Source organism: Mesoplodon densirostris, chromosome 3 (genome assembly GCF_025265405.1).
Source record: "Mesoplodon densirostris isolate mMesDen1 chromosome 3, mMesDen1 primary haplotype, whole genome shotgun sequence".
Taxonomy (NCBI): domain Eukaryota; kingdom Metazoa; phylum Chordata; class Mammalia; order Artiodactyla; family Ziphiidae; genus Mesoplodon; species Mesoplodon densirostris.
Genome location: NC_082663.1, coordinates 31262349 through 31275626, shown reverse-complemented (window position 1 = coordinate 31275626; position 13278 = coordinate 31262349). Strand labels below are relative to the sequence as shown.

General features: G+C 37.9%; 1 protein-coding gene across 6 annotated transcripts in view; it reads left to right on the top strand.

Moving 5' to 3' along the window:
• Positions 1-13278, top strand: part of CPLANE1 (ciliogenesis and planar polarity effector complex subunit 1) — a 150295-nt gene that overhangs the window by 95040 nt on the left and 41977 nt on the right. For all 6 annotated transcript variants that reach the window (XM_060092817.1, XM_060092812.1, XM_060092814.1 and 3 more), the window contains one exon: positions 11273-11422. In XM_060092817.1, coding sequence (XP_059948800.1) covers positions 11273-11422 — 150 coding nt within the window. The remainder of the gene's footprint in view (positions 1-11272; positions 11423-13278) is intronic.

The window sequence follows — 13278 nt, the reverse complement described above, 5'->3', positions numbered from 1 at the left end:
ATTTGAGGCTGAACATGTTTCTGAAAGGACCCAGATAAGAGTGTTGATATGTTACATCTTTTGGTGGTGTTCAGATTGAAATAGTTAGCAGGTGTTTTTTTTTTTTTTTTTTTTTTTTAGATGTTGGGGGTAGGAGTTTATTTATTTATTTATTTATTTTTGCTGTGTTGGATCTTCATTTCTGTGTGAGGGCTTCCCCTAGTTGTGGCAAGCGGGGACCACTCTTCATCGCGGTGCGCGGGCCTCTCACTATTGCGGCCTCTCTTGTTGCAGAGCACAGGCTCCAGACGCACAGGCTCAGTAATTGTGGCTCACGGGCCTAGTTGCTCCGTGGCATGTGGGATCTTCCCAGACCAGGGCTCGAACCCATGTCCCCTGCATTGGCAGGCAGATTCTCAACCACTGCGCCACCAGGGAAGCCCCGATTAGCAGTTTTTATTAAGATTTCTTCTTTAGCTCATAAAAGGAGTTTTTAGCTTCCAAATATTATGGGGCTTTGGCTATATTTTTGTAATTTATTTCCATTTTCATTGTATTGTGATTAGATGAGTGTATAATAATGTCATTCGTAGATATTTGTTAAAATTTCCCTCAGTATATACAGTCAGTTTTTGTAAATACTATATGTTTATTTGAAAAGAATAAGCGTTTTATGTTGGTTTATATATGTACACACGCACATCTCCTACATAAAATCCTACATAAAATTTCATATGTGGGGACTTCCCTGATGGTCCAGTTGTTAAGACTCTGCACTCCCAATGCAGGGGGCCCGGGTTCAATCCCTGGTCAGGGAACTAGATCCCGCATGCTGCAGCTAAGAGTGCACATGCTGCAACTAAAGATTCTACATGTCGCAACTAAAGATCCTGCATGCCTCAACAAAGATCCCGCACACGGCAACAAAGATCCCACATGCTACAACTAAGACCCGGCACAGCCAAACAAACAAATAAATTAATTAATAAATTCATATATGTAGTCACACATACATATATAATAGTCAGACTTCTAAATTATACTGTTCAGAAGGGTGCATTAAAAATTACCCACAATGATTGTGGAATTAATTATTTCTCTTTATAATTCTGTTAATAGTTTCTTTATGTAGTTTAGGCTATGCTATAAAATGAATATAGTTCATGATGATTATTTTTGTTGAATTTTGTCCCTTTTATCATTAATGACTCTCTTTATTTGCAGTAATGCTTTTTAGACTCAAAAGTCAATTTTGTCTAATATTAATATGTCCATTCCTGCTTTCTTTTGCCTGGCATATCTTTTTTAGTACTTTTCATTTTTAAAAAATTTTAATGGAAAATTTCAAGCATATTTCAATAGCAGACAGAATAGTATAATTGACCTTCATGTACCCAACAATCACCTTTAACAATTACGAACTCATGGCCAATCCCACCCACTCTTCCTACCTTTTCCTGAATTATTTTAAAGCAAATTCCAGACAGCACATTATTTTATCCATAAATATTTTATATGTATCTCTAAAAGATAAGGTCTCCTTTTAAAAAATAATAGTATTGTCATTTCTTTTTTAAAAAGTCTTGATACTGTCATGTATCTAATTAGTGTTCAACTATTGCCAGTTGCCTCATTTTAAAAAATAGTTTATTTGGTCTAGTTTGAGTCCAGATAAGGTCTATACATGGCAGTTGGTTGATGGCTTAAAAGTTTCCTTTAACTTCTGTGTTACTCCTTTATCTCTCTTTTTCCCTTCCAGTTTATTTGTTGAAGAAACCTCGTTGTTTGTCCTTAAGTATTTTTTGGAGTCTGTAATTTGCTAATTGAATCTCTGTCGTGTCATTTAACATGTTCCTCCATTCCCTGTATTTCCTGTACATTAGACATCCCTTTACTTTCAAGCTGAGTGATTATGTTGTAGCTGTGTCCAGCATATAGCTAGATTTCATTCTTTTAAATAATTACATAATTTGTGTTTTAATCATCAAGTATAATCAGTTTCCATTTACTGTGATTACTGATATATTTGTGCTTATTTCTATTATCTTATTTTGTGCTTCCTATTTACTCCTTATTTTTTCTTTACTTTCTGTCCTTTCCTTCTCTTGTATTGAGTTTTCTATATACTCTCTTTCCCTATTTGTTTAGAAATTATACATTCTATTTTTAATCTCCTAGTGATTATTCTTCAGTTTTCAACATTCAGAGTTGAGTGTTGAGATGAATATATTTACCTCCCAAACAATATAAGGACTTTAGACTTTTAACACTGATATGCCTTTTCACATTTTCTCTGATAATGTTTTCTAGTATTTTTGTTCTACCTTGTTTTTAACCCACCCACTTAGTCTCCTTTGTCTTGTATTTTTGCTGTTGTTGTTGTTAAACGTTTTTTTTTTTTTTGGTTTTAATTTATTTATTTTTGGCTAGGTTGGGCCTTTGTTGCTGTGTCCGGGCTTTCTCTAGTTGTGGCGAGCAGGGGCTACTCTTTGTTGCCGTGTGCGGGCTTCTCATTGTGGTGGCTTCTCTTGTTGCAGAGCATGGCTCTAGGCATGCAGGCTTCAGTAGTTGTGGCTCACGGGCTCAATAGTTGTGGCTCATGGGCTCTAGAGTGCAGGCTCAGTAGTTGTGGTGCATGGGCTTAGTTGCTCTGTGGCGTGTGGGATCTTCCCAGACCAGGGCTTGAACCCGTGTCCCCTGCATTGGCAGGTGGATTCTTAACCACTGCACTGTCTTGTATTTTTTTAAGTAAATACTAATTTGAATTTATCAGCATGTTTGCCAGTTTCTTTCCCCTAAGTTGCTTCTCTTTTAAAAAAAGTTGGTAATTGAATAGTGTACTTATGTAAACAATAAATATATGAAACCAAAACACAAGTTTCATCAAATAATACTTGTCCCTACTGCCTGAGATGCACTCTGGCATTTTCTATTCTGTGTCATTATTGCTTCTTGCATCCACTTCTTCGAGGATTGTTCTCTTCTTCCTTCCTTTATTAGTTCTTTCAACTAGAGTCTGTTAGTAGCAAGTTCTCCCAGTCTTTGAAAATAGTTTTAGTTTTACTACAAATGTGAGTGATGGCTTATAGCCAAGTACAGAATTCTAGATTGATGCTTATTTTCCCTCAGCATTTTAAATATATTATTCCATTTTCCACTGACATCTCTAATTGCTGAGTTTATAATACCTATGTGCTGTCTGTCTAATTGCTGTTTTTTAATCTCTTATTCCTTTTAAAGTTTTCCTCTTTATGTTTGGTTTATTTTGCATTTTTGATACACTTTGGGTAGGAATGATTCTTTTATTTTTTTAATAGATCCTTATTGGAGTATAATTGCTTCACAATACTGTGTTAGTTTCTGTTGTACACCAAAGCGAGTCAGACATATGCATACATATGTCCCCATATCCCCTCCCTCTTGAGCCTCCCTCGCATCCTCCCTGTCCCACCCCTCTAGGTCATCGCAAAGCACCGAACTGATCTCCCTGTGCTATGCTGTTGCTTCCCACTAGCTAACTATTTTACGTTCAGTAGTGTATATATGTCAATGCTACTCTCACTTTACCCAACTTCCCCCTCCCACCCTGTGTCCTCAAGTCCATTCTCTATGTGTACATCTTTATTCCCGCCCTGAAACTAGGTTCATCGGTACCTTTTTTTTTTTTTAGATTCCATATATATGCGTTAGAATACGGTATTTGTTTTTCTCTTTCGGACGTACTTCACTTTGTATGACAGACTCTAGGTCCATCCACCTCACTACAAATAACTCAATTTTGTTTCTTTTTATGGCTGAGTAATGTTCCATTGTATATATGTGCCACATCTTCTTAATCCATTCATCTGTGGATGGACATTTAGGTTGGTTCCATGTCCTAGCTATTGTGAATAGTGCTGCAGTGAACCTTGTGGTACATGTCTTTTTTTATTATGGTATTTTCAAGGTATATGCCCAGTAGTGAGATTGCTGGGTCATATGGTAGTTCTATTTTTAGTTTTTTAAGGAAACTTCATACTGTTTTCCATAGTGGTTGTATCAATTTACATTCCCACCAACAGTGCAGGAGGGTTCCCTTTTCACCACACCATTTCCAGCATTTATTGTTTCTAGACTTTTTGATAATAGCCATTCTGACAGGCATGAGGTGATACCTCATTATAGTTTTGATTTGCGTTTCTCTAATAATTAGTGATGTTGAGAATCTTTCCATGTGCCTCTTGGCCAGCTCTATGTCTTTCTTGGTGAAATGTCTATTTAGGTCTTCCGCCCATTTTTTAATTGGATTTTTTGTTTTTTTTTGGTATTGATCTCCATGAGCTCTTTGTATATTTTGGAGATGAATCCTTTGTCTGTTGTTTCATTTGCAAATATTTTCTCCCATTCTGAGGGTTGTTTTTTTGTCTTGTTTATGGTTTCCTTTGCTGTGCAAAAGCTTTTAAGCTTAATTAGGTCCCATTTGGTTTTTTTGTTTGTTTTTATTTCTGTTAAACTAGGAGGTGGGTCAAAAAAATCATGCTGTGGTTTATGTCAAAGAGTGTTTTTCCTATGTTTTCCTCTAAGAGTTTTATAGTGTCTGGTCTTACATTTAGGTCTTTAATCCATTTGGAATTTATTTTTGTGTATGGTGTTAGGGAGTGTTCTAATTTCATTCTTTTATATGTACCTGTCCAGTTTTCCCAGCACCACTTATTGAAGAGGCTGTCCTTTCTCCATTGTATGTTCTTGCCTCCCTTGTTGTCAATTAGGTGACCATATGTGCAGTGGTTTATCTCTGGGCATTCTATCCTGTACCATTGATCTATATTTCTGTTTTTGTGCCAGGACCATACTGTCTTGATTACTGTAGCTTTGTGGTATAGTTTGAAGTCGGAGAGCCTGATTCCTCCAACTCCGTTTTTCTTTCTCAAGATTGCTTTGACTATTTGGGGTCTTTTGTGTTTCCATATGAATTGTAACATTTTTTGTTCTAATTCTGTGAAGAATGCCATTGGCAGTTTGATAGGGATCGCATTGAATCTGTAGATTGCTTTAGGTAGTATAGTCATTTTCACAATATTGATTCTTCCAATCCAAGAACATGGTATATCCTTCCATCTATTTATTTTGTCTTTGATTTCTTTCATCAGTGTTCTATAGTTTTCTGAGTACAAGTCTTTCGCCTCCTTTGGCAGGTTTATTCCTAGATATTTCATTCTTTTTGTTGCGATGGTAAATGGGATTGTTTCCTTAATTTCTCTTTCTGATATTTCGTTGTTGGTGTAAAGGAATGCCAGAGATTTCTGTGCATTAATGTTGTATCCTGCAACCTTACCAAATTCATTGATTAGTTCTAGTAGTTTTCTAGTGGCATCTTTAGGATTTTCTATCTGTAGTATCATGTCATCCGCAAACAATGACAGTTTTACTTCTTCTTTTCCAATTTGTATTCCCTTTCTTTCTTTTTCTTCTCTGATTGCCGTAGCTAGGACTTCCAAAACTATGTTGAATAAAAGTGGTGAGAGGGGCTTCCCTGGTGGCGCAGTGGTTGAGAGTCCACCTGCCAATGCAGGGGACCACGGGTTCGTGCCCTGGTCTGGTAAGATCCCACATGCCGCGGAGCGGCTGGGCCCGTGAGCCATGGCCGCTGAGCCTGCGCGTCCGGAGCCTGTGCTCCGCAACGGGAGAGGCCACAACAGTAAGAGGTCCATGTATCGCAAAAAAAAAAAAAAAAAAAAAGTGGTAAGAGTGGAAATCCTTGTCTTGTTCCTGATCTTAGTGAAAATGCTTTCAGTTTTTCCCCATTGAGTATGATGTTTGCTGTGGGTTTGTCATATATGGCCTTTATTATGTTGAGGTAGGTTCCCCCAGTGCCCACTTTCTGGAAAGTTTTTATCATAAATGTGTGTTGAATTTTGTCAGAAGCTTTTTCTGCATCTATTGAGATGATCTTATGGTTTTTATTCCTTAACTTGTTAATGTGGTGTTATCACATTGATTGATTTGCATATATTGCAGAATCCTTGCATCCCTGGGATAAATCCCACTTGATCATGGTGTATGATCCTTTTAATGTGCTGTTGGATTCTGTTTGCTAGTGTTTTGTTCAGGATTTTTGCATCTATGTTCATTAGTGATATTGGTCTATAATTTTCTTATTTTGTGACATCTTTTTCTGGTTTTGGTGTCAGGGTGATGGTGGCTTCGTAGAATGAAAATGGGAGTGTTTCTTCCTCTGCAATTTTTTGCAAGAGTTTGAGAAGGATTGGTGTTAGCTCTTCTGTAAATGTTTGCTAGAATTCACCTGTGAAGCCATCTGGTCCTGGACTTTTGTTTGTTGGAAGATTTTTAATTACAGTTTCAATTTCATTACTTATGATAGGTCTGTTTATATTTTCTAATTCTTCCTGGTTCAGCCTTGGAAAACTGTAGCTTTCCAAGAATTTGTCTATTTCTTCATGGTTGTCCATTTTATTGACATACAGTTGTTTCTGGTAGTCTCTTATATTCGTTTGTATTTCTGAGGTGTCTGTTGTGACTTCTCCTTTTTCATTTGTAATATTATCGATTTGCGTCCTCTCCCTTTTTTCCTTGATGAGTCTGGATAAGGGTTTATCAATTTTGTTTATCTTTTCAAAGAAGCAGCTTTTAGTTTTATTGATCTTTGCTATTGTTTTCTTTGTTTCTATTTCATTTATTTCTGCTCTGATTTTTATGATGTCTTTCCTTCTACAGAGTTTGGGTTTTCTTTGTTCTTCTTTCTCTAGTTGTTTCTTTGTTTGTTTGGGTTTTTTTTTCGGTACACAGGCCTCTCACTGTTGTGGCCTCTCCCGTCACGGAGCACAGGCTCCGGACGCGCAGGCACAGCGGCCATGGCTCACGGGCCCAGCCGCTCCGCGGCATGTGGGATCTTCCTGGACCCGGGCACAAACCCCTGTCCCCTGCATCGGCAGGCAGACTCTCAACCACTACGCCACCAGGGAAGCTCTCTCTAGTTGTTTTAAGTGTAGGGTTAGATTGTTCATTTGAGATGTTTCTTGTTTCTTGAGGTGAGATTGAATTGCTATAAACTTCCCTCTTGGAACTGCTTTTCCTGCCTCCCATTGGTTTTTGGGTCATCGTGTTTTCATTCTCATTTGTTTGAGTGTATTGTTTTATTTCTTTGTTGATTTCTTCAGTGATCTCTGGGTTATTTACTAGTGCACTCTTTAGCCTCCATATATTTGTGTTTTTTACAGTGTTTTTTCCTGTAATTCATTTGCAGTATCATAGCATTGTGGTCAGAAAAGATGCTTGGTATGATTTCAGTTTTCTTAAATTTACCAAGGCTTTATTTGTGACCCAAGGTGTGATCTGTCTTGGAGAATGTTCCATGCGCACTTGAGAAGAAAGTGTATTCTGCCACTTTTGGGTGGAATGTTCTATAAATATCGATTAAATCTATCTGGTCTTTTGTGTCACTTAAAGCTTGTGTTTCCTTATTTATTTTTTTTTGGATGATCTGTCCATTGGTTTAAGTGGTGTGTTGTGGTTTAAATGGTGTGTTAAAGTCCCCTTCTATTATTGTGTTACTGTCAATTTTTCCTTTAGTGGTTGCTAGCATTTGCCTTATGTAGTGAGGTGCTCCTATTTGGGGTTCGTAAACATTTATAATTGTTATATCTTCTTGGATTGATCCTTTGATCATTATGTAGTGTCCTTCTTTGTCTCTTGTTAATAGTCTTTATTTTAAAGTCTATTTTATTGGACACGAGTATTGCTACTCCAGCTTTCTTTTGATTTCCATTTGTATGGAATATCTTTTTCCATCCCTTCCCCTCAGTCCATAGGTGTCCCTAGGTCTGAAGTGGGTCTCTTGTAGACAGCATATATATGGGTTTTCTTTTTGTATCCATTCAGCCAGTCTGTGTCTTTTGGTTGGGGCATTTAATCCATTTACATTCAAGGTTATTATCCATATGTATCTTCCTGTTACCATTTTCTTACTTGTTTGGGGCTTGTTTTTGTGGGTCTTTTTTTGCTCTTGTGTTTCCCACCTAGAGAAGTTTCTTTAGCATTTGTTGTAAAGCTGGTTTCGTGGTGCTGAATTCTCTTAGCTTTTGCTTGTCTGAAAAGCTTTTGATTTCTCCCTCAAATCTGAATGAGATCCTTAATGTGTAGAGTAATCTTGGTTGCAGGTTTTTGTCTTTCATCATGTTAAGTATATCCTGCCACTCCCTTCTGGCCTGCAGAGTTTCTGCTGAAAAATCATCTGATAACTTTATGGGGATTCCTTTATATGTTATTTTTTGTTTTTCCCTTGCTGCTTTTAATATATTTTCTTTGAATTTGATTTTTGTTCTTTTGAGTAATGTGTGTCTTGTTGTGTTTTTCCTAGGGTTAATGCTGTATGGGACTCTCTGGGCTTCCTGGACTTGGGTGACTCTTTCCTTTCCCATGTTAGGGAAGTTTTTGACTATAATATCTTCAGATGTTTTCTCAGACCCTTTCTTTTTCTCTTTTTCTTCTGGGACCCCTATAATTAGAATGTTGGTGCGTTTAGTGTTTTCCCAGAGGTCTCTGAGGGTGTCTTCAATTCTTTTCATTTTTTTTTCTTTATTCTGCTCCTTGGCAGTTATTTCTACCATTTTGTCTTCCAGCTCACTTATTTGTTCTTCTGCCTCAGTTATTCTTTTATTGATTCCTTCTAATGTGTTTTTCATTTCAGTTATTATATTGTTCATCTGTGTTTGTTTGTTCTTTAGATCTTCTAGATCACTGATAAACATTTCTTATATTTTCTCAATCCGTGCCTCCATTCTACTTCCAGATTCTGGATCATCTTTACTATCATTACTCTGAATTCTTTTACAGGTAGATTGCCTATTTCCTCTTCATTTGTTTGGTGTTGTAGGTTTTTACCTTGCTCCTTCATCTGTGACATATTTTTTTGCCATCTCATTTTTTTTTTTTATAAGTGGGATTGTGTTTCTGTCTTACTGGTTGTTTGGCCTGAGGCTTCCAACACTGGAGCTTATAGGCTGTTGGGTAGAGCTGGGTGTTGGTGCTGAGATGAGGACCTCCGTGAGACCTCACTCCAATGAATATTCCCTGGCGTCTGAGGTTCTCTGTTAGTCCAGTGGTTCCGACACAGAGCTCCCACCACAGGAGCTTCAGCCTGACCTCCCGCTCATGAACCAAGATCCCACAAGCCGCATGTGGTGGCAAAAAAAAAAAAAAAAAAATGAGAGAACAATAACAAAGTAATAAATAAAATTAGACTAGGAAACTAACAGATATGTTAGAAAGAATATAAAAATGAAAATATAGTTGAATCAACAACCAGAAGGTACAACAGTACCACACTAGTAAAAAAGAGAAGGGAAAAGAGGGAAAAAGAAAAGAAAAGAAGAAAAAAAAAAAAAACAGGGAAAAGGCCTTGGCTGTGGAGGGTGGGTCCTAAGCAAGGGTGAGGTTTGGGTGGTGGGCAGGGTCAATGCTCAGGGACCCACATCAAGTGGGTGGGGTAAATGCCCTCCTCTCCTCTCCTGCTCCTCTGGTCCGGAGGGCCTCTCCTGCCTGCCTCTCCTGATCTCCCCGGGTCTCCCTCCTACGCCCCCAGGACCCATGCCACCTGGAGGGGGCTTTGGAGAACAGGGGACCAGCCTGGGAGGAATGATTTGCAGATTTAACACTGGGACTTTTTCATCTGATTTCTTTTGGAGTATTGCTTCTTCCCCATTCTTTCTGTTCTGTTTTCTAAAACAATTGTTAGAGGTATGTTGGAACTTCTCAGTCTATTTCTTGTCTTTTAATCACTTCTTAATTTCCACCTTTTTATCTCTCAGTGATGTGCTCAGGATGTTTCCTCAGATCTCTCTCTCTTAGTTTACGAATTCTCTCTTCTGCTGTGTCTCCTTTGCTGTAGAATTTTAATTTTGGTGACTACATTCTTAATGTCTAGAAGTTTTGTTTGGTTTTCAAATCTATCTGTTCTTTGGATGTACTCTGTCCTGTTCTTTTATTGTGGTTTCTATACCTTATTTCATCAATTTAATTATTTTAGTAATATTTTATGCCCTTTCAGGTTATTTTATTTCTTGTGTGCATATTCTCAATTGTGAAATCTATATACTGTCCTCAGGGTTGCTTCTTTCTTTGTGTGAGTTTTAATTTTTTATCATGAGCTTATTTTGCAGGGGGTTGTTCTGCTAGGTTGTATATGTTTTTCTTTGGAGTGGTTTTATATTTACTTCTTGCTGTTACTGAAGTATAAAAAAGTGGGGACAAGTTTATATATATATATTTTTGGCTTGGAGTTGCTGTACTACATAGATAGTATAAATTCAGATCCCACATTTGCCTGTAGCAAGACAGGGGTTTCTATTTCTCAGAGTTGACTTTTATTTTTGTCCCATCCACTATCCACGGAGATAGAAAACTTCTTTGCTGCTTTTTTAGGGCAGAGTTTTTCTTATCTTCATTTTTTTAAAATTTTATTTGTTTTTGGCTGCGTTGGGTCTTCGTTGCTGCGCGTGGGTTTTTCTCTAGTTGCGGAGAGCGGGGGCTACTCTTTGTTGTGGTGTGTGGGCTTCTCATTGCAGTGGCGTCTCTTGGTGCAGAACACGGGATCTAGGCGCATGGGCTTCAGTAGTTGTGGCTCTCAGACTCTAGAACGCAGGCAGGCTCAGTAGTTGTGGCGCACAGGCTTAGTTGTCCCATGGCATGTGGGATCTTCCCAGACCAGGGTTCAAACCCATGTCCCCTGCGCTGGCAGGCGGATTCTTCACCACTGTGCCACCAGAAGCCCTCTTATCCACATTTTATGGACAGAACTGTCCTTCAGCACTCTGAGCCATAGGAAGGTAGCTCAGTTCCCCTCAATGCAGTCTGCAGAAACCACATCTCCTGTTCCTCCGTGGACTATTCCAGCATCATTGTCCATTTATTGCCCAGCTTTGAATTCCTTTTGCTTTTATGGCACCAGAAGATTTCTTTATTTACAGGTCTTGGTTGTGTATGAATCTTTTTTGTTTTGTTTTTTTAATTTAGCATTTCTCCTTTGTTTTATAACAGGGCATGGGCCTATCCACTGTAGCTCAATCTGAAGTTGATAGTAACTTTAATAGTTTTTTTTTTAACCATGAGGGAGTTTAAATTTTAAATATTGTATTAAATTATTTTATTATGGGGTAAATAGAAAGCTATCAGAATAATATGTTGTAAACTTCTTAATGTGTCTGTTGCCATGTGGAAGTGTTAGCTAAGTGCTATGTCTTTCCCATGTGACTTTTTTCTTCTGTTTTCTTTTAATTGTAATATATACTATGGATAGTGCATTTCCTGACTCATATGAATAAAGAAGATCAAAGGGACAATGAACAGATTTCAGTAACGGAAACTCATCCTAGTCGGAAAACCTGTGTGTTTCCTTCTGCTGATTCAGCTGTCAGCCTTTCCAGTGACCAGAATGTGACTTCTCCTGGTATGATTCTTAACTTTTTTCATTTACTCTTATTTTCCAATACTCTTACTGAAGAGTACTTACTAGGAATATAGTTGTGAAGGATTTGTGAAGCCATTTTGCAATACTTACAAGTTTCGGGAAAGGGATGTTAAAAATGTGCTATTCACATGAAGAGCTACATCATCTTGTCACCTTCATAAGATACACTGCAAGCATGTGTCATATCTCTGTGTAACTTATTAATGTTAAATACATTGCAACTGAAGTATTATACCATTATACTGGTATATTATACTATAACACTATAATATTTGATTTTTGTAAAAATTAAGAAATTCCAACTCTGTCAACTATGAGAGTTTTGATTTGAAAACAAAATAATAGCTGTAATTTATTGAGCCTCTGCCATGTGCCAGACATTGTTGTTTTACATGCATTGACCCTGGTGTAAGCCTGACCTGTGACGTAGCTACCATTATTATCCCCATTTTACAGTTGAGGATATTGAGCCTTAGACAAGTTCAGTGCCACTGTTCATTCCATTTCATTTGGAGCTGGCAATTCAAAATGCTATTCCTTGGTCCTAACAAGTACTTGGTGTCATATAAATAGCAGGGCATACTAAATATCACAGTTGGACCACTAACAGTGGCTTTAAATATTTTTTTTGCCCTCAGATATTTATGGTCAATAATGACGATTCTACTGAATGTTTATAGTATGTTTTATGACCATTATTAATATAATCAGTTAAGAAATGCTATTTTTAAATGACATTGCTGTTATTTAAACAAAAGCTATTAAGAAGCTGGTTTAAACTTTGAAATTTTTTTCTCTAAGTTCTTCCTAGATTCTGTTTGTATTTCAGTCATCATCACATGGGGATAATTATTTTTACTTCATAGAGTTGCTGTGAGGATTAAGTACTATAGATAGAGCAACTAGCTGAGAATCTGTTTGATTCCTATAGGTTCTTGGTTACCAGTATCTTTCCTCTTCCCTCTTATGGGTGGGGGGAGAATTGAGAAATGAGGTTAAAGAGGCTTTAGTGGGTTCTAGCTGTATCTGAGAAGTCTAAACTCCATTTTGTACTTAGGAATCATTGGTAAATTCTGAGCGGTGGAGGTTAGGAGGAAGACTAGGATGGAGGCCTGGGTCAGTTAGTGAACTGTTAAATTAATCTGACCTGTGCAGTGATGAGGGCCTGGGCAGTGTTGTGGGAAAGGAGAAGAAACAAGAGACATTCTGAATAGGCAGCTGATGATACTCACTGATTAAGTGGTTGGAAAGGAAGGAGAACGTGAATGGCTAGTTAGCATTGTCGGACTAAGAGCAAGGATATCACCAGGTCTTAACGTCAAACTCTAGGGCACCTTCGGACCACTTGTAGCATTTAAGGAGATGCAGGGCCATGTCATATTTAGGATCTAGTTTTTGATAAGGAAGTAGAGCTTGCTGAGAGCTTTAGGCTTAATAAACAGATGTAAGAGCCTTTTACCTAATTATATAGTCAAGACTTAGAGAGTGCATCAGTTTTCTACAAGAAAGATGGAAAAAGGAGAAAAGATGAGGACCAACCTGTGAAATGCCACCCATTAGAGAGCAAGGGGAGCCCCCGCCTCCAGTGAGGGAAATGGATGAGCAGACTCTGGTAAAGGGATTTTCAAGAAAAAGTGAGTGGCTAACAGTTTCACAAGCCGCCAGAAAGTCAAGAATGAAGACTGAGTTTTTTTTAAGGACTAGAGGACTTTCAGGGTAATATCAAGGGTAGAAGAAGGCAGGTTGGGGACGAAGACAGACTCAAGAAGCTGTAAGTATAGGCAACTTAAGAATTCTGACAGTAAAAGGAAATGAGAAGAATGAAGATAGAAATG